This window comes from Eremothecium sinecaudum, chromosome III (genome assembly GCF_001548555.1).
Source record: "Eremothecium sinecaudum strain ATCC 58844 chromosome III, complete sequence".
Classification (NCBI taxonomy): Eukaryota; Fungi; Ascomycota; class Saccharomycetes; order Saccharomycetales; family Saccharomycetaceae; genus Eremothecium; species Eremothecium sinecaudum.
Genome location: NC_030894.1, coordinates 23,229 through 47,993, shown reverse-complemented (window position 1 = coordinate 47,993; position 24,765 = coordinate 23,229). Strand labels below are relative to the sequence as shown.

Genomic DNA, 24,765 nt, shown 5'->3' with positions numbered 1-24,765 from the left:
GCTTATCCCTCAATGCTTCAGTAGACAAGCTAGTTAGCCAGCTAAGTAGTTAGTATAGACCGTTTGTTGGTCACATGACCTGTGTCCAATAAAATTGCCGTATTTTTATCGCCTAAAATTTCTTAGATCCCAGCCGGCACAACTGTTAGATTCATAGCGTTAACAAGCTTAAAGGCCATCAGGTATATTTTATAGCCAAGTCGAGAGTTGTGAAGAACGAATACTTTGGTTTACCGAATCTTTAAACAATGCCGCAATCCTTTTCTTCCATCGTCAAAATGGGCGAATACATACTAAAGTCCCCATCTTTGTCTAAGGTCTTTGTCCCAGTCGCTAGACAATTCATCAATTTCTCCGGTTACAGAAAGTTGGGTCTAAGATACGACGATTTAATCTCAGAAGAGAGCGATATTGCTCAAACTGCCATCAAGAGATTGCCTGAGCAAGAATCATATGCTAGAGTTTTCAGAATCATTCAAGCTCACCAATGTGAAGTAACCCACCACTTGCTACCAAAGAACAAATGGACCACTCCTGAGGATGATGTCCCATACCTACTACCTTACTTGTTGGAAGCTGAGGCTGCTGTTGCTGAAAAACAAGAGTTGGATAACTTGGAACTAAAATAAGATTGTGCTTATGACATGCGTTTATTCATGCCTTCATATTCATTCTGTCATTACACACACTTGGGGGATCAAGGCTTCTATCAGCTCATCTTGAAGAAGCCTCTGCTCCAAAAAGGCGAGGAACGGCTGAGCCTTTTGTCGTAAATATTTATTAAGTGCCACTTTTTTAAACAACAATTTAGAGTCTTAACAATTACATTGTGAAAAATATCTCCACTACTTAGTGCTATTTAAATATATTTCGATATCGAAATTATTTCCTCTCAGATGCTTTCTTGTAGCGTACACTGTTAAATTAATCTTAAAAATATGTATCTTATCTGTTACTCGGACTTGGTCGATCACCAACCTGAAGGTCGCCTTCGACTTGTGTGTTTGTATTTATACCTGTCTGCATGTGCAGCAGAGGCGACGTCCTGCGTCTGCCATCCAGATCACGAATTGGCCAAGGCTTTCGGAGCTTTTCCATGTCCGAAGGCCTTCGCTGAACACGGGTCTCTTCCTCAATACTAACAGACCGCACGACGTTCCTTCGATGAAAAATTACAGGATCAACGACATTCATAGTAGGAGATCTACGCGCCATAGTCATAGGCGACGTCGTCCGAAGGGCTTCATCAAGGTCTATGGTGGCATCTGGCACATTCAAATATCCAGATCCAAATTTTCTATCCTCTTTCTCGAAATATCGACTATTCAAACGTCTATTATCAAGAATTTTTTCACTGGTATACCCACCATAACTCAATGGCCTCGGGCTAAAATTGGTGCGGCGCGCATTATCTCCTAGATCTTTTTTTTCTTCGTAAGATTTTAAGAACTCGAAATCCCCAGATATTGCAAATGACCTCTTATGGCGATGTAATGGCTGTCCCTTGCTTCTACCGATATTTCCTTCTGCACTACCTTCAAAGCTCCCTTTTGTAAGCTCCTCCTGCATAGCGTTCTCTAGTTATCGGCGCAAAATGGTTCCACACAATTTATATACAACATCTATCACCCACACCCACCCCAGGAGTTTTCACTTGAACTAACAACTTGTATCACCAATGGTATCTTCTCCAAAACGAATGTCCGTAATGTCGTAATTGAATAGTTAATTTTCTTGATTAAGTATTATGTTCTTGGTGCTTAGATGTCTTCTAAGTTAAAAAGGTCGATGAAACTAACCTTATAGTTTATACCGGACTTGAGTAACCGCTTTCACTAACGCAAATCTTTTGTCTGAATAGGGTATGGTGTAATGAGGGTTCGTCTGATTGATCTGAGTGGTATGTGCTAGGCGGAGTCGCCTCCGAGGATCTTCAATGAAATTATTTGTCGGATTTTAGAGAATGGTGATGGGTATTTTTTAGATTGTTTTGCCACATGTTACGCACCAGGCTTAATAACGGGCACCTTTACTATTGTAGTTAGGCCAAATACAAACTTGAGCGAATGGAGGGACAGGAGTGTTGAAGTTCCAGTTACTGTTAGGAGTCGTTTAAGGTAAATTGCAGACAATGTGCGCATTAAGGTATCGCCATACCGTGTTGTTCGAGACCGCCGACCAATGGAGGACTAAAGCCGACCACAACGAAACGCATGTTACTGTTAGTGGGACAGAAGATGGTAGTATTACTGTTCAACGGCGGGTTATATATCCTGTGAAGGAGGAAGTGAAAGACGAGGTTCGAGTTACCTGGAACAGCGGAAGGGTGGCAAGTGACGGCAAGATAGTCCCACAGCTTTTGGATGGACTGAACGTTTACCGTCGGAAGCACGACGGCGAGGGGCTTCCTGACGGTTATATAGACAGTGTTGTGCAGATTGGGCTTCACAGGGGATCTTTTGATTTGGAAGCTGTTAAAGGAGCATTGGGAGCGTGGCCGGAGTTTGACGCCGAGACGCTAAAGTGGGATCAATGTAGCTACGATATCAATGTTAACGGTACATTGAGGGTGGATGAGTATTGTGTCCCTGGCATCGAAGACACGCTTGTATTTGGTGCTTCAAAACCAGATCTTGGTTCAGGAACTAGTGAGAAAAAGTTGGAACTAGGTTTGTTTTACGTTGAGAGCTCTGATGAAGATAGCGTCCACTTATCGGGAGTTCGTTGTAAGTGGCTTAATGATGGAAGTGATCATCTTGATAAATGCCATAAAACGTATCTCCTGTACACACCGCAACATACTATTCGCGGAGATGCTGACGCACCTATCTATCTGGAAAAGCCAGTAGGGATGCATCCTACGATACATGCTAATATGAGCAGTGTCAGATTGTCACGGAGTGATTGTAGGCTATACGCTTTTATGAACATTCCTGTCGAGCTCTTCGTGGATAAGTTCCAGCAGCCGCCAACACTACTATTTGGGGAGCATGACTTGGAGTTGCCTGAATACAAACTAGAATCATGGGGGTCCGAAGTGCTATATGAGTTGAATCCAGGCCAAGATAATGAAATTAAACTACATTCGCGTTACATAAAGCCCGACAATGGGGGCAGGTATCGTGATATTAGCTTCCGTCCATTTATTTTCGAAGCGTGTCCCTCGGAATACACAGTGTCTGAAAACCCGTTTTTCCAAAGAGGTCTTGGCTACGAATCATATTTCACACCAGATACTAAATTTAGGCACATAAACAATACTGATTTACATTTAACTATACCCAGAGCAGATATTGGCGATTACGGCACTGTTCAGTGGACAACTATTATGTGTGTGCTATTGTCCTGTGCATATCTGTTAATATCCATCTTCAGACCTATCTCTCGCAAATAAGTGGCTTATAGTTGTGTATATATATCAACTATTGGTATATAATTTACATATTAGATAATATTTGGTGAGGATTAATTTTAACGCTTGTGCTTCTTATGGTTTTTCTTCTCGATTCTCCTTAATGCTCTCTGTTCATTCTTCATCACACCGTCAACCATCTTATATTTACCCTTAATACCCTTAGGTCTGCCTGACAATCCTTTATTTTTACCGCTGGCAACAACGACAGTAACCTTACGTTTTTGTTTAAACTGTTTGTTAATCTTCTTCATCAACTTCACAATCTGGTCTGCCTTATCCTTCTCAGATTTCTCGGAATCTTCGTTAATTAAACCAGCCTTCTTCTTTATCTTTTCTAGACGGTTCAATGCACGCATCTTCTTTCTAGCCTTCGCTTCTGCCACCTTCTTAATCGGTCTTGCGTTCAAGGCCCTCATCTTCTCCTTGATTGCCATTACAGCTTCTTTTGTGATGGGCTTGTTGATCTTTGAGTGCCGCCTTTCATCTTCTAAAAACCAATCAGGCAAAGCATCGGTATCACGGAAAGCGTATCTATTAAAGCCCTCATCTACTAAGTCATGTTTAGTTCTTTGACGTAATGCTAATTGATGCGCTAACGTCATAGCTGCTTCTGTTGCTATATCAATATCCTTCGCGTGCTTTTCCTTGCGTGATTGCTTTCTTTCGTCTTCGGAATCGTATTCCTCACTGTCATTGTCCTCATTTTCATTTGGAACTATCTCAAAATCATTGTCATCTTCCTCATCAGAATCGCTATCACTTGAGAATGCTTCTTCTTCACGTGCTCTCTTTTGGCCTCTCTGATTATCCACAGGAGTTGAAGCTGGAGCTTGAGCTTGTGGCAGATCCGCTTCCACGCCCTGGAATAGAGAGTCACTGAAGAGAGCGTTTGCCTTGGCGGAAAGTTTGCTGCCATTCTCCGAGCCTTTCAGTTTCGCAATCAATTGGTTAATCGCCTCATCGTCATCGGAGTCAGAGATCTCGGAGTCCGAGTTATCTTCAACGTAGTCCTTTTCAGGTTCATCCTCATTGTCACTGCTCTTATTTTCATTGAAGCCGTCCCATTGGTCTTCATCTCCACCACGAGCCTGTCTAGCTTTAAACTTGGCATCTCTCTCAGCCTTCCTTTCCTTGTATTGAGAATACATGGAATCTAGCTGAGCTTCCATCTCATCCGCTTCGGCATATTCATCACGATCAGGCAAGGGGGCATTCTCGTCTATCTGGATGTCATCTGCGTCATTTGGATCTTCCTTGGTAAAAATCATCCTTCTCTTTCCCTTCGCTAACTGGTCTAATATACCTGTCTTTTCTGCGGTCTTGAGGTTAAATAAAGACTCTCTTCCTAGACTAGCAGCTTCGATACCGATATCAGTTGGAGTTAACATTTGCATTTGCATCCTAACGATTTCCTTCTGTTTCTGTTCATTCCGCTTCCGCTTTTCACGTTTGCTGTTCAACCTCTGCTTTTCTTGCAAATCCTGTAGTTCTTTATCAATCTGCTCTTCCTCAGTAAGTGGAACGGCTTCTACCACTGGCTTCTCATCCTCTTCATCAATACCAAGTAGAGCTCTAGCAGCTTTCCTCCATTTTAGTAACATCTTAAAGTCCTTCTTACCTAACACTTTTAGATCCTTAATGCACTCCATAAACTCTGGGGTAGTCTGTGACATTTTCTTCAAAATCTTCCATTCATGCTCTTCCTTATCAACAGTAAACCGATTCATCTCCCCCAGTAGCTGAATTGGATCTTCTACACGTACGAAATCCATGATAGGTTTCTCATGGAATAATAAGTAATCGCCTTCTTCATAACCGTCTCTCTTTCTGACCTTCTTCTCAGGGTTATAAACCTTCGCCTGCATATTCTGAGGTCCATCTGGAAGTTCCTCAAACACTTCTTTGGGATCTAGGAGTCTATAATCTAGCTTCTTGGGGGCCTTGAAACCTTTACAAACGACGAAAATTTCTGCGGAAACGTTTCTGGATGCTGGAGGTTTTGTAGCTTGAACTTTCACAAACAACTGCTTAAATACCCAAATCAATTTGTTATAATCCTTGGATCTGAACACTTTGGTTACAAATGTCCCGCCAACAACAAGGTTCTCAACAGCCAACTTCAACGCCTGTAGCGTCAAGTGAGATTGTGTAAATGCATCTTGAACCCAATTCAAACCCACGTTAGGAGCACCATCATGCAAAACTGTATCAGCTTTCCAAGTCTTCATGTATCCTCTCAGCCTAGATCTACAGTCCTCGGTGGTAATATCACTCTGAAACGTAATAACGTTAGCCATGGGCTTCATGGGAACAATATCCACACCAATGATTAGAGAATTTAATGGACATAGATTAGAAGCAACCTGACACCAAGAACCTGGCGCAGCACACAGATCAATCACAACTTTTGATTTCTCAAGAAAATGACCGAACTTTTCATTAATTTGTATGATTTTGAATGACGAACGGGCACGGTAACCTTTTTCTTTCGCCAAATAGTAATACTTGTCTAAACGACCTTTGCTATTCTTCTTCTGAACTTTACCCATCTTATCCGAACTAACTGAAAATAACTGCTAATAGTCAGATCTACCTAAGAACTTCAAATAAAGGTGAGACTACTCAGTTTAAACTCATCTCATCTCATCGCATCTCATCTCAGATTATTCCACTATAAAATTTTTCTGTCCCGTTAAAAGTGATGTCATATGAAACAAGAAATCAAAAAACAAAATAGGGAAAAAATGAGGAAAAATCCGAGATGAGACATAACAGGCTGACTACTTTCTTGGCAGCGGAGTGATTCCGCGGTTAAAGCACAATGCTCTTTTAAAATTAATACAGTGCAATTTCCATAATTTATGAGACTTATATGCTTTATGATTTATATAATGATATATTATTAGCTGCATTTATGAGCTTTGGGTATATTTTTGTCTTTTTCTACCAAAGTTTATCTACTTCAGTTTCCGCCGATAGTAGTAAGGAGAAATCATCAAGTCATCGTTACTAAAAAATTCCATTGTCTGTAGCGCGGTAATGGCAAAAGTTGTATTCTGCTAAGTTGTTGGAATGCGATAAATAGAATGGTTTACTTTACTATCCCATTGCTAACTCTCGTAGCTGGTTATATGTAGCAGTATGTCATCAATACTTTGAATGCTCTGGATAAGCCTTAAGTCCTCAATTCTTCTTCTGGACAGGGCTCTTGGGTCTCAAGGACTCAATGCTGTTTTCCATTGGTAGGTTTGATCCTAGCTGTCTAATTTCATCTTTATATCTCTTGGGATCGAAATTGTCTAGCATTACATCAGGACTCATTATAACCCAACCCGGTCTTAACCTCACGGGGTTCTCGCTTCCAGTCCTAGAAGGAATAATATGCAATCTCCTGGTAGCAGTTGAGAAGTTTTCTGCTATTTTATACACATGTGGGGGTATAGCACCATTCTGTGTGGTTTCAGTTTCGATCGCTAAATCGGTGTCTACATTACAGTGAATCAAATGTCCATCCGTAGATCTCCTAACAGTTCCTGTTATACACATCCAACAATGCCATTGCATTTTGTCAAACAAGGGTTCATCGTCTTCGGCCAATCCGGGGTAAAAAGGTGAGTCTTTGTTAACCGGAACAAAGACAAACTCTTCGCTTCTACGGAACTTTTTCGCCCATCCTTCGTTGTTCAACAACTTGGTTAATTCGTTAATCTTTTGAGCACTGGCCCAAATAAATAGAAAGCCAGGTTTGGAAACAAGCTTGTTAATTGGTAATTGAGTAAGCAATGGGTAAATAAACTGGTTTTCACTGAGGCACCCTATCATGACAACGTCAAAGATCAACTTATCACGCTGGATCCACCTGTTCAATGTTGGTACCATATGATCAATATCAACATGGCAGCCAAAGGGAGTAGTCGCATGCTTAGCGATCTGCTTTTCCTTGAGCTGAAACAACTTATGAAGTTTAGGATAACCTTCCACTGTATTTTCAATGTTCTTTACATGCGATTGAGGGAATGAGTCAGCATGAATGTAGTGATTCGCGTAGTTATTACTATGGAACTTTGAACTAGGCTTAAATGAAACATGTTTTTTGATCTTAATGTCCTCCGTTGGTTGTTGGTTACCATACATATCCTCATAAAGACCCATCTGCAATACTACTAATCCTTATCAGAGTACTTATACGACGTATTTCTGTCTTATATGTAAATAATATTTAGTTTATTCATGTTTGGTTTTGTGAAGGAAAGGACGTCCTTTATATAAATGGCATATCAACGTCGTAGTTTCAGCTTAAAACAAGATCCACCATAAAGCGAGGAAGGAAATGCTCCAGGCCTAGAAAAAGATAGAGCAGTCTGATATGGTAGACAGCTGTGAATCAGTAGGTTTTATGGTATAGATACCTTTACTATATTCGAATTTACAAAGAGTCGTTAGAATGTATTGAAAACGCCTTTTGCTAACAAAGTTTGAAACTGTGGTCAAAGAATTTAACTGAATATGAGGATTCTATTGCCAGACGTTTTAAGGAAATTGACTGCAAAATTAAGCCTATAATCTCTAACTATTATATATATGGTGGAAAAACAGCATGGGTGTCAGATGTGGCTAAATTGGTAGCCTTGTTTCTTGATGAGTTAGTATTTCCTCTCAGCGAGTCAACTATTGAGAATGTTAAAAGTTTAACCCAATACTTGTACGTACTACCTGAGATAGTTGAGTTTTGGCTCAAAGATGTTAGTTTCAAGACCGTTCCGATGTTCGAGTTTTGCAGGCGAGGGTTCGAAAGCCAGATCCAGGGTTCTAAGCGACTGATAATGAACACTATTGTCCCGGATGCCGCCGTGTTGAATGAATGTCTCGACGTTCTTGCTGTTATGTGTAATTTGAACCCACTAGCAGCAGAATGGTCTAGTACCCTATTTTCGGAGATAGCTGCTATTCTATACAAAGGCTACCAAGCTAATCTTGACTCTCCTACGTCGCTCAGTCATTATATGTTCAAAAGTCGTTGCAAAGCGTTAGGAGAATTAATCAAGCTTATATCAAAGGAGAAATTGATTGCAAGCTTAAAAGACAGTTTACTTGAGGAATGTCTATTGAAAATAATCGTTTCCCACTCTAGTCTTCAGGAGGAAAAGAGACAGTCATCTTATAGTCTATTGGTCCGTATTTTCGGAGCCATTATTCAGGACCCATTCACTAACCAAATGAATAAAGAAAATTCTGACGGTTATCCAACAGTAGAATTAACCACTTTATTATTTTCGGATAGCAAGATAGTCGAGCCCTTAATCAAAATGGTGCAAGAAGACTTAATTTCTACAGATTTGACAACAAGATCGCAAGTTCTTTCCTTTTTAAGCTCGATGGTCCAGTTCAGAAGTGAACCAATAATTGCCAGTTTGTTTTTAGATCGGAAAGTAAGACCCAGCGGGATATTATTAGAGAGCTTGACACAATGGAAAAAGATGTTTTTTAGAAGTGATATGTCTAAAAATGAGAATTTAACATGTTCAGTCCCTGAAAAGTCCCAATGGTATGATTGGAAACTAGATAAGAATTCTATCATCAGCTTTTTGTTTACAGTACTTACTGATGAAATTTCTGATGAAGCGAACAAACACAATGTTTATGCGTTGCTATTAGACTTATCAAAAGCCACCGAAGGTCGAATTATAGATCTCTGGGATCCAAAAGGAAAAATCATAAGTCATATGGAGACGATGCTGACTGCGACAAAAGTAGACAGAATGTGTATTGAGTTTATTTGTCAGACATACCTCATTATCCGAGGGTGTGCAATATCAGAGGGTATAAATTATAGCTGTTGAGACATTAAAATGCTTCGATATTACGACATTTCTGTATAAATTGCTTCTTATGCAGAATCCCGACAAATTCACCGGTGTCTATAATTGATATAGTCCTGTTTCCTAATTTAGTGAAAATGTATTCTACTAATGACAACGGCGACTTTATATCTACAGCAATCGTTGAGAAATCCATAATCTCCCTCAAGTCGCACAATCCGTTTAATAATTGGTATCCTTTATAATCTAATCCCCCCGCGCTATCCTCACTGGTTGACCCATCTGAACAGTGAGGATTGCCAAATCGTTTTTCTCTACTACTATCACTATCTTCATTAATTATTTGGAACGTATTCTCATCGATATTCGTTAACTTGATTTGCAGTTTACCTCTAACGTGATTCTGGAACATAAAATCTTCAATATCCCGAAAAATGCTTTCTAGTTTCGGAACAGAAAGAACGAACAGGAGTCTATTCCTTTTTAAAACTGGAATGGATCCGTCTAGGAGACCTTGCTGCTTCATGCGTTTTGTAATACTTTTCAAGGTGTCAATGTAGACATAATTATTAGTTGTCACATCAATGCTTGTGGCATTAGCGGAAGTGGAATCAATTATTGAAAATAGGTCGTAAAGGTCTATGTCACTTCCTGAAAAATTTAACGGTTTACGATTATTCAAAAAAGGGAACCCATTCTTTTGTATTAATCGCTCATAAACCGATCTAGGTTCTATAGCGTTAGCAACAAAAAGTGAAATGGCTATAGAAATTGAAAATGGAACCACATAGTTATATGAAGAGGTCAATTCAAACATAATTGTTGTAAGAGTTATGTTCATACGAGTGACACCGGCCATAAATGCCCCCGCTGATATCATAGCATATATTCCAAAGTCAATGTTTAAGTTCCCGCTAGAGGACATGATTACACGGACAATGAAAGACTGCGGATGTGTGTACACAAAATATTGGAAGTACATGGCAAAGACTCTGCCAAACAATGCACCGATCACTAAAGTTGGTACATATATTCCAGCTGGAACTTTAATACCGAAAGTTATACTTGTTAGGAAAATCTTCACTACCAGAGCGTATAGTAACGGCCAAATAACAGGAGGAAAAACGGTTTTGTCACTAGGACATAATCCGTCACTGCCTGTATAATCAGCGGGAAGATAACACGGCGATGCGATGTCAGCCAGTAACTCTGGTACCGCTATGTTAGTATAAGGATTGGCGAAAGTTAGCAAAGCGGTGATACCTGAAACCACTAATACTTCTTTAATAGGGTATTCGCTCATTCCTTTTTTATTTCTGAACCAATCTGCCCAGAAGCTTACAAATTTGGAGAATAGTGAGCCAAAAAGGCCTCCTGCAATGCCAATTATAGCATAGAGGATTATCTCCAGATATATCCAATCCGATTTGTATGAAACCTCAAAAAGAACCGCTTTTCCAGTACCGTAGGGATCCATCATCCTCAGAAATAAATTACTCATTATAGCACAGAAAAAGGTCTTAAAGAGCTGATTACCGGGCAAGAAGTAGCTGACTTCTTCTGCAGAGAATAATACGCCACCCAGCGGCGATCCGAATGCCAATGTGACCCCTGCTGCTGCGGCAGCGCTAAGCATCACACGTCTCTCTGCTCCATTGTTCCTAGCCTTTTTGAATAACCTAGCGCAGATATTTCCAATGCACGTGGCCAAGTGCACATAAGGCCCTTCTTTACCCAGTGAAAGTCCTGAAGCAATTGCAAATACCAACGCCACCGATTTGCACAACAATGTGTGAACGCCAAGAAATTTCTTGATGGTAAACCCGGACAAGATTGTTTTGATTTCCGGCAACCCACTACTATATGCAGTATACATTGGCTTCATAACCGTCACGCCTGACGCAGAGACTACTGGGTACATGCGCTTAGTAGTTAGCGTGATGGCAACAGCTAGCCGGGCTAATAGTAAACTTAGCATAATATACACTAGAAAGTCAGCCCTCAATATCCAACTGTTACCGCCTGCAAAAACCTCTGGCCACAGCCGCCAGCTATCACATGTAAAACTCGCACAGCATCTTTTCTCATTGTAGATAACATTATTTGCGCAGTAACCCCTCTTTAAGTCAACCAACAGTTCCTCGCATCTATCTATTGCATACGCCATTGTAGCGCAAACAAAGGCAATAATAGTTATCAGAAACCAATCTTGTGAATAATGTAGACATCGTTTTAATCTACCAAGTATACCTTTTTGAGCCTGAACATTCTGTTTGTATTGTATATCTTTGAGATAGTCCTGAACCCAGTCAAGCGAAGTAAAATCCTCATCGGAATCTTGGATTCTATGTTTGTGGGTGTTCGCTACACCCGATAATGAATGTAAATCTTGTATGGACTGATAATTCGTCATACGTTTTATTGTGAATGGTATATCTGTGATTAAATAAAGTGTTAATGACCACGTTCAAAATAAACAAAGGTTAAAATGACATTTGCTGAAGCACGCGGGGTCTAAAAAGAAAATCAAAAGAGGGATGGTTATTAAACACCAAGAAGTGAGCTATCCCTTTATATAGTTTTATTGTAATATGCATTTTTTATATGTACGTGCAAAATAGGTCACTAATTTATAGATTTTTATGTTTGACATGGTCACGCTTGATGTCGCGAATTTTGTACTTATTAGTGAAAGGATCAGTAAAAAGCATCATTCAGGAAACGCCATGCCGCGTCACTCTATTTTGCTGGATGGAAAAGATGCACCGTTACGCACGCCTGCCAATAATATGTAACAAAATATCCCTGATCTCAATAACATTCATTCTCTTGCTATAGTTGCTTAATGTCCCCGAATTAAATGAAAAAAAGTGAAGTGAAATAAATAATAGTAAAATGAAAAGTGAAATAAAACCAATGGCTGCGCTTATGCGTCGTTGTAGCAGCGACCTTCTTCAAGTTCATCAATAACCGACTCTATTAGGTCGTCGTCATCATCTTCCTCCATCATCTCTACCGCGCTATATTTTATCATATCCCAGCGCCTCCAAAAATACACACAGTCATTCCAATCAGTGGTGTCATAGCTATTTTCAAGATCATTTTTTGCCCTGACCAACCTATTTTTTAACGATTGTAATTGCATAGATTGCGGCAATTTAGAGACTTTTCGATAGTCACAATCGGTTTCGTACTCTGTTGGATTTGTTATCTCAGACTTATATCCGGAATCGCTCAAGTCGTAATCCGAGAGCTCCCTTTCACGGTGTTCTATACCATTGTGATTACCTGCAGCTTGGAAAAAAGAAGAGTTTGGACTTCCGGATATCGTAACGGAGCCATTAATACTGTTGCCTAACCTTTCATAAACTTCGTTTTCCGCTGTGCAAGTTGTGTTGCAGTAACGCCCCCACACCTCGTCTATTGATTGCAAGATGTAGTCAAAGCAACGGCTTCTCGCAATGACGTCGGACCTGGGAACCTGCCTCTGTCGCGTGCCTGAAATGGAAAACGACGAATGTCTTGGTATAGACCTCTTAAAATTGAAACTGTAATTGCTGTCAAGTGGCGAGGCGTGAGCTGCGAACTGCTCTTTGTCTTTTTCTATATTTAATGATCCTGAATCTGAATACCTAGAAACGGTTTCCAGTAGTTTTGGTTCCAACTTTGGCGTTCGTGCGTAAATGCTACCTTTACAACCGCCATAGTATTCCGGGTTGAACTGGTTTTCAACTTCACGCACACGCACACAGTTGGAATCAAGGTCTTCGCTGCTACTATAGCTGCGACTATCACTGCTCCCTTGTTTTTTCGTATTACGTAGTTTGTTGGTTTTCGTCAACAAAAGAGTGGACCGTGGGAGCGCGACCGATGATATGTCCGAAAGTACACATTGACGCTTCTTTAAAGAAGCGGGCCCCTGAAGCGTCGTGGAGCGCATTCTTTTACGTGACAATGCCATTCACCAAATATACCTTAGAAGAGGGAATAACAATGCAATAAAAAAAAATAAAAAAAAAATAACGGCGCAATACTAGTTGGACCTGTATTTCAGATTGTATTTGAGCAGCACAATTAAGGCGTCAAAACACTTGTCGATGTTGTGCGTTTAATAACGGCTATGCCAGTAATTAAAACTTAAGCGCTGAAGTGCTTTCTTACTTGCGGGAAAGTGACCAAAAATAAACTCCTTCCGAGAACCGAACACGAGTATAATGTCTGGGTTCTTTATAACTGAAGTAAAATAAAATTCTTAAAAAAAAAAAAAAGTGGTGAGCAAAGGCGAGAAAGTCGGACAAAGTAAGCATAATTTATGTTGCAGAGGGAAAAAAAGCCGAAATCCTGCGTTTTGATTGGTCAGGAGGCGTGTTTTAGGTAGGGTAACAGTGAAGTTCCCAGAGCTAAAACGTCCGGGTGGCAAAAGCATGAACAAGGAGAAAGAAATAATCGTGCCATCCTACAAAATGCGGATGGCCGAGTAGGTGATATTGGTATCTTTGGACGTAGAATTTCGCCAGCTATCCAGAGACACCAATATTACTATGATAAGCCTATATAGTCGTTTGCTATAACGTGCAGAAACAGTCCGTTTCTAACACCTTTTCCATACACAAAAGTACTTCCAGCTTGTGCTCAGCCATCTGTCCGGCCGGACAGCAACCGGCATAGCACCGGTGCACATAATCTTGTGTCACGTGAATATCACCGGACATTCAAAAGTGATGATGTGAGAAAACATTGCTTTTGCACTCGGCAGGAATCAATGGGGTATCAGGAACTGGCAGAAAGGATCAAGTAACAAATATGCGAAATGATTCGAGTGGCCAATAGCGATAGTAACCGACCCTTGCAGTAATTCAGTAGTTTAGACTCATCAATTCATATCTGTTGGCGACAGTCGTCGAGTAAACGCCCTCTAAGGAGTTAACTTAAAGGGTACTGTATCCCAACAGTTCGACTATGTACGGCAGAACCTCCTCGAGGAGCCGATAGAGGAAATTCGGTAAAACCTCTAAAACGCATCAATGTATAATTGTGTAGAGCATGCTGTGATCATAGTCGCAGTTTTTCTGCTTGTTAGTTAAGTTTTACCTTGTGGTGGTTAAGAGAGTGGTTAAGTAGAAGAGAAGCGGTCCGTTTTTTTTTTTATTTTAATAAGAGCTTTTGGTATGCCAACTTTTTTGCGTTGAGACTCAGAAGATCGAAAAAAGAGGAGGAGGCATCGACAATTCCGGGATCAACGATTTTCCAAAAAAATAGGGAGTCCTCTCTGTCAGACTTCTATTAGTAAGATATACATTCGGATCAGAAATTTGCTAGATTCTATTGGAAGTTCTTAGTAGGCTTTATAAACGTGATCTTATCATAGGACAATGATTTGTATTTGTGTTGGAGAGTCGTGGCTGGATGAGATTCTAGCACAGGAAGCAGAACAAGATCATCCCTTCATAATTAGCTGTATACGGGCAGGATCTAACTGCTGTAGAGTAGTAAGCGCGGTCTGACAAGCATAATTAGTTGATCTATTCTCTCAAATATGGCTATAACTGACAGGTTGCGACAGAGAAATGAAAAACCTGTACACTGAATCTGTTATATTTAAAGAATACCTAAAGAGTATGCAGTAGAGCTGTGGAGTTGCTTTTAATCTTGGTGTATAGCGAAAAGTGGAGTGACCGTTTCTGTTTCATTGCAGGTTATAATTACGTACACTTATACAGTAGAGGCATGACAGATTTTTTTCACTATTCTGTCATTGTAGGTTAGGAAGGAAACGAAGCAGAATCGGTGACGTTATTATTGTTAGTGGGATTTCCTTTCAGATCCTGTTCAGGTGCCGTTGGAGACTAATGTCATATGACCTGGATAGTATACTTTCTTGTACTTAACTACTCTTGCATGTGGAATTATAGACGTGGGAATGCAGTAGGGAAAGTAGCAGACGTGGTTTAGTAAATGGGGAGTAGGAAAGAGATCGCAACCAAAAGCGGTAAACGGCCACTGTACCGGAAACATGGGGTTTGTAACTACGACCTACATTCTACCTAAAACTTCCTACTGAATTGCACATGCTCGTGTCAGGTTGCTCGAAACTAGAAATACCTGCCCAATTCAAGCTCTACTATCCTTACGGGTTTGCAAAGACCCAGCCGCCGAGGTGCTTATCCAGAACCTTATGCCACGTGACCAAGGCCAAGTTAACGCGAGCACTGAAGATGGTGGGGTACGCAATGCAGCAGCTAATACACCGTCTAAAAGTTGTTATGCTGGGGGTTTGGTTACATTCTACAATCTAAGTGCTTTAAGAACGTGCTTCCGTAATACTCTATGAGGGGAGTCTGTAGGGAGAATATAAGTTTAAGATTATTAATATTAACTTTCAAGTCTTAAATATTTCAGTGTACAAGATCGTGAAATACGGATCATCACTACATCAAGACTCGTTTAACTCCATTTATCCTTTTACTATATACTCATACATGATGTCTCATTGCACCTGAAGTAGTTATTGTATAATGAGCTCCAAAACCAACCTGGCCGTACTACTATTCAAGTATAATGGGCTTTTAAAATCATTAGATGAAATGAATAAAGATGAAAAGTCTTCCGGGGAAGAACCAATGAAGTTTGAAGGCTATCTTTTGGCTGCTTTACAGTCTTTAACGTCTGTTTTTGATGCTGTTGATATGTTAAGAGCTATTGGTATTATTAGACCAACTAATACTCTATATAAAAGGATACAGCGCAACAGCTTGGACTCGAAGGTTAGATTGGTTACGTCTTTACTTTTGATAAGGAAAACTCTAGGGCAGCTATTAAAGCTGGTAAGGATACGGCATGACCTGACAGCGGAGTCAAGTTCGATTAGTAATGCCGTGAGTTCCGATAGCTTTACCGAAAAAATCCAAGCGAAGTTTGAAGAAAGTTTGAAAGCTATTAATCAAAAGATCAGGTTGGTAATAATTGATTTGGTGGACCTAATACTGTACCTGGCATTCATAGCTGTTGATCTTTGCCGGTTTAAGATAGTGAAAAGATACGAAAGAGCGTTGCAGTTGATTTTAAGCGTCTTTTACGCTGTGAAACCTTTTAAGGCATTATCGGAGTTTACTCAAAAGACTTGAAAATTCAGGACTTTTTACATTTACAAAGATACAGAAACATATATAGATTCGGACATTTACTGCATTAAGCTAGGCCACAATCTTGCAAGAAGGCTGTGTTGTTAGATTCTCTGCCTAAGAATTCATGTAAATTATCACTAATTTCATATAGGGCACCTCTGGCCAAGATGATGTCTCTATACTCCCGACCTGTTTCAGGATCCAATGGATCATCCGCAAACCTCGTGTAGTACATATCATCAGCAAATACACTGGCCCAGAAATATCCATAATAACCGGCAGAATATTCATCGCTCATTATATGCGAGAAAGAATTGTAACCGGTAGTTAAAACACCACCATTGTCAACATGAGTAATTTCTTCGCGGAGCTTATTCCATAAGGTGCGAAGATCTAAGTGGTCAATGTCTTTAGTGGTGTGTACGGTCATATCGAAGAATCCAAAATGTAATTGCCTTAGATATCTCATAGGACGGAAAACATTCCTTGTTGCAACTAAAGACTTGACCAATTCATCAGGTATCTTCTCGTCAGTTTTATAGTGACGTGATAGTTGCTGCAACATGTCTTTATTCCATGGCCAGTGCTCTAACATTTGAGATGGAGCTTCAACGAAGTCAAATTCTGTAGCACCAGGCCCATTTAAAGACCCCACACTACAATTACCAACAAGATCGTGGATACCATGACCTAATTCATGGAAGAAGGTAATGAGTTCATTGTGTTTCAACAAGGATGGTTTAGTAGGAGTTGGCTTTGAGAAGTTACAAACCAAAGCGGTGACCGTATAGGATCTTGAGCCATCAGGCCTCAAGTATGAGGAGGAAAGACCGAAATTTGCAGCGTGTCCATACTTACCAGGTCTTGGGTGCAAATCAAAGTATATCCAGCCCACAAAAGTAGGCTTATCCTTGACATCTACATTCCAAACAGCAAATTGTTTAACATCCTGATGCCAAACACTCCTTCTATTTGGGTCGTTTTCTTCAACAAACTTTAAACTCATGAGAGTTTCATAAATCTTCAACATCCCGTCAATTGCGCTTTGTATAGGGAAATACTCAGACACTTTCTCATCGTCTATACCGTAATGGTCCTTCATGTACTTATTAGTATAGTAACGGTTATCCCAATTATAAAAGTGACCATCATAAGAACGACCCATTTCCTCATACTCCGCTTTCTTCAATTGCTTTAGCAATTCCATGTCTTTCATTCCACCCTCGGCCAAGCGAACCTTCAAGTCCTCTAAAAAGTCCATGACGGCATCGACCCTCTTGGCCATTTTCTTTTCCAAATTATAAGCAGCATATGTGTCGTAATTTAGAACAGACGCAAGCTGATCTCTCAACTTCAATGTCTCAAGCAAGAGGGCCTCGTTTTGGGGCACTTTGTTTTGATCTCCAACAAAGGCTCTCTTTCTGGTCTCAGGGTTTTTGGCTGTTTCAAGGACAGGGAAGATGTCTGGATACTTAAAAGTAACCTTCAGTTTCTCCACTCCGTCTTCCACAGTCTTTTCAAACTGTTCTTTCAAGGTGTCAGAAACGCCCTCAAGCTCCTCCTCAGTAAAAGCGACATATTCCTGCTGTTCTCCCAAATTCGAAAGGTACTGCAAGCAATTGGCAGCTATTTTTTGCTTCAATGTCTTAACCAATTCGCGCTTATCTTCGGGTAGATTTAAACCTGCACGAACATAATTTTTATGGGCTTTTTCCATATACCGATAAAACTCAAGATTCTCCTTCTTAAACTTCCCATTATCCTTGTAGATCGACCAGAGCTTGTCAAGTTGAATGAATAAATCATGTCTTAATTGCGTCTCGATACTCCAATCCTGTAACATAGCAGAGGATTTTGTTGATGCATCTCTCACGTCTTTATCCGCGGACACATTAAGCAAAAACGTAAGTTGGTTGAGCAATGGGTCAGTTTCATTTTCTCTCTCAATCAAAGGCCTCACAAAATTCTCAATGGTAGGGGTTTCTATCTTGGCAAGCTTGGCGAATAAAGCATTAGAATCGTCAATGGTCTTGTTCGTCAAGTCAAGGATTTTAGTAGGGGTAAAATCCCAGGATGGGGCCTGTTGAGGAGGAATCAATGTTGTCATTATTTTATGTTAGTCTTTGATACTTCTGTTAGGAACTTGCAAATCACCGGTGGCGTCGCACTACCTTTTAAATGACAATGGAATTATATAAACGGCCCGTGTAACATGTCACATTTTCGACGAACTGCAAAACTCCTGGAAAATATATAATTAATTTATACGCATACCATTGCTACAAATAATCCAACGATTTTCCATATCATGCCGTTGTTATCAGCAGTTTCCTTTAGTTTTGTTGTTTATCGCTGAACTTCTGTCGGAGATCGTATCAACAATCACAAAGTGAAAAATATCATACAGATTTTACTGGAAAAATGAAGTTATAGTTGCCTTATAGAAAGCAAGTATCTAAACAAGAGCAGTGACAGAATAACACCCTTCTACATATCGTATTAGCGACAGACATCTTTCACCATGCTGACGTTGTCCCTTTAGTAGTCACTGAACCAGCCAATCATTTTCCTCTAAATTGTTAGTTACCCGGAACAATAAATTTATTGCTTTCATGAAATAACAACATGTAAAGACTTTCTATATGGTAATAAAAGGACGATTCAAGAGTGTTGACAAAACCTAGAATAATACGCCGAGATGAGTGAACAATTGGAGCTTACAACGTCTACTAAATCAATTCTAAATAATAAATGGGACGTGGTTTTGTCTAACTTGGTAGTGAAGGCAGGTTTAGGATTTGGAGTTGGGGTTTTTGCCTCTGTTTTATTCTTCAAAAGACGTGCTTTTCCAGTATGGTTGGGAATTGGGTTTGGTTTAGGAAGGGGATATTCAGAAGGTGATGCTATTTTCCGCTCGCATGCAGGTTTAAGGACCGTTAAGGCATGATAATGACATTATTTTAATTAAGTGCACGTGCCCATGTTATATATACAGAAGGCTAGACTATGGTAGTGAGGAAGCGTATCCTGTCATAATGTATGTAATTCATTACCTATGTATTTGAATATTTCCAGGAACGACTGAGGGAAATTGAATACTAATATTTGTTTATTTCGAGAGTAGTTAGCATTTTTGTATTATTTTAATTACAGTGAAAACCCCGATATCATCTCCAGTTGCTTGACCATGTCATTATCTACCTCTTTTGACTTATCCTGTAGCCTTTGATTTTTCTCTGTATCCTCTTCATGACGTTTGGCTAGCGTGGTGGCTTCCAGAGCGCTTGGTTTCTTCAGTTTTGGAATTGAGGATAGGTCTGAAATGCTTAGATTCTGTCGGTTCAGCTGTTCTACTCTATATTTGACCTTTTTCTTTTCGGATTTTTTGGTCTTGGTATTTCGCGATTTTGGTCTTGGTACTTTTGATGCTTTTGAGACTTTAGACATGGTGGATAGCTGCCGGTTTCTGAATGTTTCTTCTTGCGATGATTAGAAGCTCATCTGTAGTTTTTGCAGGTTCCAAATATTAAAAAAGAAAGGAGGAGTTGATGTGGCGGTAGAGAAGCAAAAGATAGGAATACCTGCAGAAGCGCTTTAGTGATCCCAAGCCTTCTTCTTGCCTAAGATCTAGTTTACGTAGGTAAGAGGTTGTCTAGTTAAATGTTAAATCAAGATGGTGATATACTTTTTAACTAAGCTGAAACATAGCTGTAGTACAACAAAGTCGAAAACAGAAAACAAAGTGACCCAGGCGGGTTAACGAGTAGACATCAGTGCCAATAATGGCACTAATCCATATTGGAATCTTCACTGGTCTTTAAAGCTTATTTTTGTATAAAATCACAAATATCGGCGGCTCTAGTGTCTGGGTTTAGTAAGTAATACTGGAAAATTTTCAGGTAGTAGTATGCAGACAACTAGGTCATCGCGAGCCATCCTTAACAAACTAACATATTGGTAAACTCAGAAGCTATATCGACGAGATGGTTTCCACTCATGACAAAGAGAAGCCTTGGGATACTGATGATATTGATAAATGGAAGATAGAGGAGTTTAAGCCTGAGCACAACGCTTCAGGACTTCCTTTTAGTGAAGAGTCAAGCTTCATGACTTTATTTCCAAAATATAGAGAAACTTATCTAAAGTCTATCTGGAATGACGTTACCAGAGCTCTTGATAAGCATAATATTGCATGTGAACTAAATTTGGTGGAGGGTTCCATTACCGTGAAAACCTCGAGAAAAACGTATGATCCTGCTATTATTTTAAAAGCTCGTGATTTAATAAAGTTGCTTGCCCGTTCAGTGCCATTTCCACAAGCTGTTAAAATCTTGCAAGATGATGTAGCATGTGATATTATTAAGATTGGCAACATTGTTTCAAGCAAAGAGCGTTTTGTGAAGAGAAGACAACGTCTGGTTGGACCTGACGGTAATACTTTGAAGGCATTAGAGCTCCTGACCAAATGTTACATACTGGTCCAAGGTAATACGGTGAGTGCTATGGGGCCATACAAAGGTTTGAAAGAGGTGCGCCGTGTTGTAGAAGACTGTATGAAGAATATTCACCCCATTTATCATATTAAAGAACTCATGATCAAGCGAGAGTTGGCTAAGCGTCCGGAATTAGCTGAAGAAGACTGGTCTAGGTTTTTGCCTATGTTTAAGAAGAGGAATGTTGCTCGTAAAGCTCCTAAGAAGATTAAGGAAAAGAAGGTCTACACTCCATTCCCACCTGCCCAATTGCCTAGAAAGGTTGATTTGGAAATTGAGAGTGGTGAATATTTCCTCAACAAAAAGGAGAAGGCTATTAAGAAGCTCGAAGAGCGTTCTATTAAACAGGCCGAGAAGCAAGCTGAAAAGGCTAAGACGAGAGCTAAGGATTATATCGCTCCTGCAGAGAAAGACTATCGAAGAAGTAATGAAACGAACAAGCGAGTTTCAGATGCGTTGGATGTAGACGAGAAGAAAAAGAGTAAAAAGCATAAGGAAAATAAATGAGCAATATAAATCATCTGAAGTAATAAATTTTGTATAACTGGAACTTTATAAATGATACTTTTAACATTAGACTGACTTGGATTACATTATAGTACTTAGCGATGAGATAGAATGTATAACGCGTAAAAATTTCTCGTGCAAAACACGTTTCATGAACACTAACTAAATAATTTAAGTAACGCCTAACTGCCTGGAATTTTCCTGAATTGGCATTAGGTTTGATTCTGTATATTACCAATGGATCTATTAGATGGCTTAGGCTCACCTCGGTTGAAGAAGAAAACCACATATAAGAAGGAGATTGTTAAGTTTACTGCCGAACATGTTATAGGCGATGCTACGGAGTCAACTGATAGACCACTTGCGACAAGTATCCTAAGTAAGGTCCAAAAACGACTTGCAAGAGCTAATGCAAAGAATGTTAATCTTGCTACCGATATTTACGATGGAGAGGAGCTGGAAGCCAGAAGTGAGACCCCTATTGAGCAAACATCTACTGTACAAGTAACTCAAAAACTAGCAAATAAGAAAGATGATAGTATACAAACTGTTTGTGAAGTTAACTCTGAATTAGCTAAAATACCTCTACCGATAAAATTAGGTGCTGGTGGCATTTTTGAGTCTAATATTTCTTCGGACAGACGATCATTGAGTGTTCAGGAGGGATGTTCAACCGATACTAATAAAACTAATGATGCTAAAGCACAAGATACACAGGCGTTTGATGATACAGTGGCACAACCTTCTCTTTTCACTGGCTTCAGGGATAACAATCCATTCCAGGAGAAAGTTGATGTTGAGTATACACAGACTCAAGTTATCACAAATCTCACACAAGACGTTCAAAATTCAATCCATGATGGGACTCTTGAAATTGAGGCTTCTGGTAGTTATAACACCTATGATGATATTCAAACACAGGGGGTAGACTCTCAGACGAAATCACCACCTATACAGTCGGAAGGAGACTGTTTCTTACCGACAGTCCCAGATAATGTGGAGATTCCAAAGAAAAATGATAAGCTGCTAATACACTCTATACAAGAAGACTTATATGCTAAGGAAAAAGAAGTCACCAAGATTACTGAACATAAAGAAGAAGCCACTACAGTTTTTCAAGGAAAACAGTTCTCAAAGGAAGACTTCTTAAAGAATTTTGATGAACTTTCGCAACATGAAGAATCTTCAGAGGAAGAAAGTTCATGCTCAGCTAAAAGGTCTCCCTCTTTAGATAGCATAAATGACGATGATACATTTGATGACTTTAACGGAATAACAAATGAAGCAACAAAAACTGGAGGCCATTCATCACTGATAAAAGGAGTAGCTGGAATTCATGAATCTGTTGAGCGGCAAATTGATCTAGATAGCGGCTCAGATGAGGAATATGATGCTTACAAAACAGCATCTTTAAATATGTCGAAAGCAGCTTTGTTACAGATTAAATTGAAAAACTATAAAGCAGCAAAATCACCTGCAACTTCCAAGGTGGTAACACAGCAATCGCCATCTTTAAAAGAACTTATTCTTTCTTTAAAACAAGCCAATAGAAAACAGCTGTTAAATCACAGAAAAGAACTTACCGAAAAACGAGGGATTACGTTGGAGGAACTAGAAAACGAAAGAGAACAAGTGGAAAACCTGCTAGAATTAGAAATTGAACGAAACCGCAGAATACGCTTACGAGAAAAACAACAAGAGAAGAGAAATACAGAAGATAACATAGCCTATGATAGTAATTCATCGGATGATTTAGATTCAGAGGTTCCTGAAAGCGATTGTGATGATGAACCTGAAGGATACAGTTCTCAAATTGTCACCAAGAAAACTGATAGCATTCACGATGAAGATGACTATGATGCATTTACAGTTGAAGATTACGGAGAAAATGAACAGGAAAATGTAGCAATTGGGGAAGAAGAAGAAGAAGAAGAAGAAGAGATTGTGGTCAAGAATCGCTTGCGACTTCATGCCCCAAGAATCTCGGATGAGGAGAAAGTTCAGGAAAATGAAAAGCTTCCCATCCATGCAATTGACCTGGGAGCATATGGTAGTAATTTAAAGCCTACCGCTGTGAGCACTGATCGATCGCAAGGCTACCTATCATCCAGGATCAAAAAGGTCGATAATTTATCACCCAAAAAAACCACAGAAAGTCTAGCAATGTCCAATACTCCGGACATTTTATCTTCACCAGAGCATGTGCAAGAAAGTGAAGCAGAAGACCCTCCTCCACGTGAACTTATTGAAGCATTAATCAAGAAAAGGCAGTTATTAGATGAGAAAGCGAGAAAACGTAGAAAGGATCTTAAGAGAAAGGGGGTTAACAAGATGGTTGAAATAGAAGCTGATGAATCAGAAGATGAATGGCATGGTGTAGGCGGCGTCGATCAAGATTTTTCTGATGAAAATGACTCTGAATTAGAAAGAATGATAGATGACTACAGCACCGCAAACTTTAGTCGAGATGATATTCGAGAAATCCTCGCTAAAGAAGATAAAGATAAAGACGAACGCATGGTAAATAAAATCCTGCAAGATATAAAAACTGGAGGTTTCCGGAAACGAGGCAAAACAGCCTTGGATCTCATATTAAGTGATGATGAAGACCAAGAACTTCAAAAGTACAGAGCGAAACGTTTAGAGAAAATGCGTCAAAAGACACTTGAGAATGCAGATGCTACAGATTTAAAGACATATCCTAAATCACATCCGTTTTTCCAGAGCATGGTCGATGATGTTAGTTTTAAGGATGTTGTTGATACTTCCGATAATGATGCAGATTTATCTCTAAAAGCTAGGGACAAACCGAAGGAAAAAACGAAGGTGGTAATATCTGAGCAGTTTGTGAGGGAAACACTATCATTTTTGTCCAGTACCGACAATGGTTCTGATAATCTCGAAAACAAACGCACTAAAAGCAATAGCCTTGGTTTAGAGGAAGAAATGGAGGAAACAGAAGATATATTTAGTTTAAAGCAGCGCAGTACAATAAAGCTCATAAACGCCAAAACTCGGCAGTCAAATATTCCTGTAAATTCTGACGACGAAAATGACGATTTTCACCTAGGACCTCCGTCAATAGTAAAAGCTTTCCATCGGAAGAAAGATACGAATGATAAGTTTAAAGATGGTATAAAAAGTGTAAAAATTGCATCCACCAATAAAGTAATTGGTGCATCAAGAGCGGCTATCACGTTTTTGGGAAGGAAGAGGAAATTGGTACCTCCAAAGAACTCAGCGCGCAAACCTTCTAACCAACTTCTTCAAAACCAAGATGAACTTAAACGCCGTAAGCTTTTCGAACAAAATAATAGCTTTGAAGCTTAGTTCGCATGTTTGTAAATCTAGAATGCTGGTGCAGTTGTCAGTTTTGTGATTGCTATTACCAACTACATGAGAGAATG

At 39.7% G+C, this 24,765-nt stretch overlaps 14 protein-coding genes across 14 annotated transcripts, besides 1 other annotated feature; 7 read left to right on the top strand and 7 right to left on the bottom strand.

The window, feature by feature from the left end:
* Positions 1–248: 248 nt before the first annotated feature.
* On the top strand, positions 249–629 carry QCR7 (ubiquinol--cytochrome-c reductase subunit 7; the record flags this gene model as incomplete). The annotated part of the gene is made up of 1 exon (XM_018131634.1): positions 249–629. The coding sequence occupies one exon, from the start codon at positions 249–251 to the stop codon at positions 627–629; it is 381 nt and encodes a 126-aa protein (XP_017986478.1).
* A 316-nt stretch (positions 630–945) lies between these two features.
* HLR1 (Hlr1p) lies at positions 946–1,569 on the bottom strand (the record flags this gene model as incomplete). Its single annotated transcript, XM_018131635.1, has 1 exon — positions 946–1,569. The coding sequence occupies one exon, from the start codon at positions 1,567–1,569 to the stop codon at positions 946–948; it is 624 nt and encodes a 207-aa protein (XP_017986477.1).
* Positions 1,570–2,131: 562 nt separating this feature from the next.
* PBN1 (Pbn1p) lies at positions 2,132–3,394 on the top strand (the record flags this gene model as incomplete). Its single annotated transcript, XM_018131636.1, has 1 exon — positions 2,132–3,394. The coding sequence occupies one exon, from the start codon at positions 2,132–2,134 to the stop codon at positions 3,392–3,394; it is 1,263 nt and encodes a 420-aa protein (XP_017986476.1).
* A 77-nt stretch (positions 3,395–3,471) lies between these two features.
* SPB1 (27S pre-rRNA (guanosine2922-2'-O)-methyltransferase) lies at positions 3,472–5,964 on the bottom strand (the record flags this gene model as incomplete). Its single annotated transcript, XM_018131637.1, has 1 exon — positions 3,472–5,964. One exon carries the CDS (start codon positions 5,962–5,964, stop codon positions 3,472–3,474), a length of 2,493 nt encoding a protein of 830 aa, XP_017986475.1.
* Positions 5,965–6,598: 634 nt separating this feature from the next.
* Positions 6,599–7,567, bottom strand: KAR4 (Kar4p; the record flags this gene model as incomplete). The annotated part of the gene is made up of 1 exon (XM_018131638.1): positions 6,599–7,567. One exon carries the CDS (start codon positions 7,565–7,567, stop codon positions 6,599–6,601), a length of 969 nt encoding a protein of 322 aa, XP_017986474.1.
* A 214-nt stretch (positions 7,568–7,781) lies between these two features.
* On the top strand, positions 7,782–9,255 carry AW171_hschr31314 (HCL674Cp; the record flags this gene model as incomplete). The annotated part of the gene is made up of 2 exons (XM_018131639.1): positions 7,782–7,814; positions 7,909–9,255. The coding sequence occupies 2 exons, from the start codon at positions 7,782–7,784 to the stop codon at positions 9,253–9,255; spliced, it is 1,380 nt and encodes a 459-aa protein (XP_017986473.1).
* A 4-nt stretch (positions 9,256–9,259) lies between these two features.
* Positions 9,260–11,647, bottom strand: AW171_hschr31313 (chloride channel protein; the record flags this gene model as incomplete). The annotated part of the gene is made up of 1 exon (XM_018131640.1): positions 9,260–11,647. One exon carries the CDS (start codon positions 11,645–11,647, stop codon positions 9,260–9,262), a length of 2,388 nt encoding a protein of 795 aa, XP_017986472.1.
* Positions 11,648–12,160: 513 nt separating this feature from the next.
* On the bottom strand, positions 12,161–13,195 carry AW171_hschr31312 (HCL676Wp; the record flags this gene model as incomplete). The annotated part of the gene is made up of 1 exon (XM_018131641.1): positions 12,161–13,195. The coding sequence occupies one exon, from the start codon at positions 13,193–13,195 to the stop codon at positions 12,161–12,163; it is 1,035 nt and encodes a 344-aa protein (XP_017986471.1).
* Positions 13,195–14,001: a sequence feature (Syntenic conserved sequence found in Ashbya gossypii, Eremothecium cymbalariae, Eremothecium coryli).
* Positions 14,002–15,749: 1,748 nt separating this feature from the next.
* Positions 15,750–16,358, top strand: AW171_hschr31310 (HCL677Cp; the record flags this gene model as incomplete). The annotated part of the gene is made up of 1 exon (XM_018131642.1): positions 15,750–16,358. One exon carries the CDS (start codon positions 15,750–15,752, stop codon positions 16,356–16,358), a length of 609 nt encoding a protein of 202 aa, XP_017986470.1.
* Positions 16,359–16,422: 64 nt separating this feature from the next.
* PRD1 (metalloendopeptidase) lies at positions 16,423–18,465 on the bottom strand (the record flags this gene model as incomplete). The annotated part of the gene is made up of 1 exon (XM_018131643.1): positions 16,423–18,465. The coding sequence occupies one exon, from the start codon at positions 18,463–18,465 to the stop codon at positions 16,423–16,425; it is 2,043 nt and encodes a 680-aa protein (XP_017986469.1).
* A 591-nt stretch (positions 18,466–19,056) lies between these two features.
* Positions 19,057–19,305, top strand: MIC10 (Mic10p; the record flags this gene model as incomplete). Its single annotated transcript, XM_018131644.1, has 1 exon — positions 19,057–19,305. One exon carries the CDS (start codon positions 19,057–19,059, stop codon positions 19,303–19,305), a length of 249 nt encoding a protein of 82 aa, XP_017986468.1.
* Positions 19,306–19,505: 200 nt separating this feature from the next.
* Positions 19,506–19,805, bottom strand: ADF1 (Adf1p; the record flags this gene model as incomplete). Its single annotated transcript, XM_018131645.1, has 1 exon — positions 19,506–19,805. One exon carries the CDS (start codon positions 19,803–19,805, stop codon positions 19,506–19,508), a length of 300 nt encoding a protein of 99 aa, XP_017986467.1.
* A 536-nt stretch (positions 19,806–20,341) lies between these two features.
* Positions 20,342–21,358, top strand: KRR1 (ribosome biosynthesis protein KRR1; the record flags this gene model as incomplete). Its single annotated transcript, XM_018131646.1, has 1 exon — positions 20,342–21,358. The coding sequence occupies one exon, from the start codon at positions 20,342–20,344 to the stop codon at positions 21,356–21,358; it is 1,017 nt and encodes a 338-aa protein (XP_017986466.1).
* A 237-nt stretch (positions 21,359–21,595) lies between these two features.
* On the top strand, positions 21,596–24,688 carry MRC1 (chromatin-modulating protein MRC1; the record flags this gene model as incomplete). Its single annotated transcript, XM_018131647.1, has 1 exon — positions 21,596–24,688. The coding sequence occupies one exon, from the start codon at positions 21,596–21,598 to the stop codon at positions 24,686–24,688; it is 3,093 nt and encodes a 1,030-aa protein (XP_017986465.1).
* Positions 24,689–24,765: the final 77 nt, after the last annotated feature.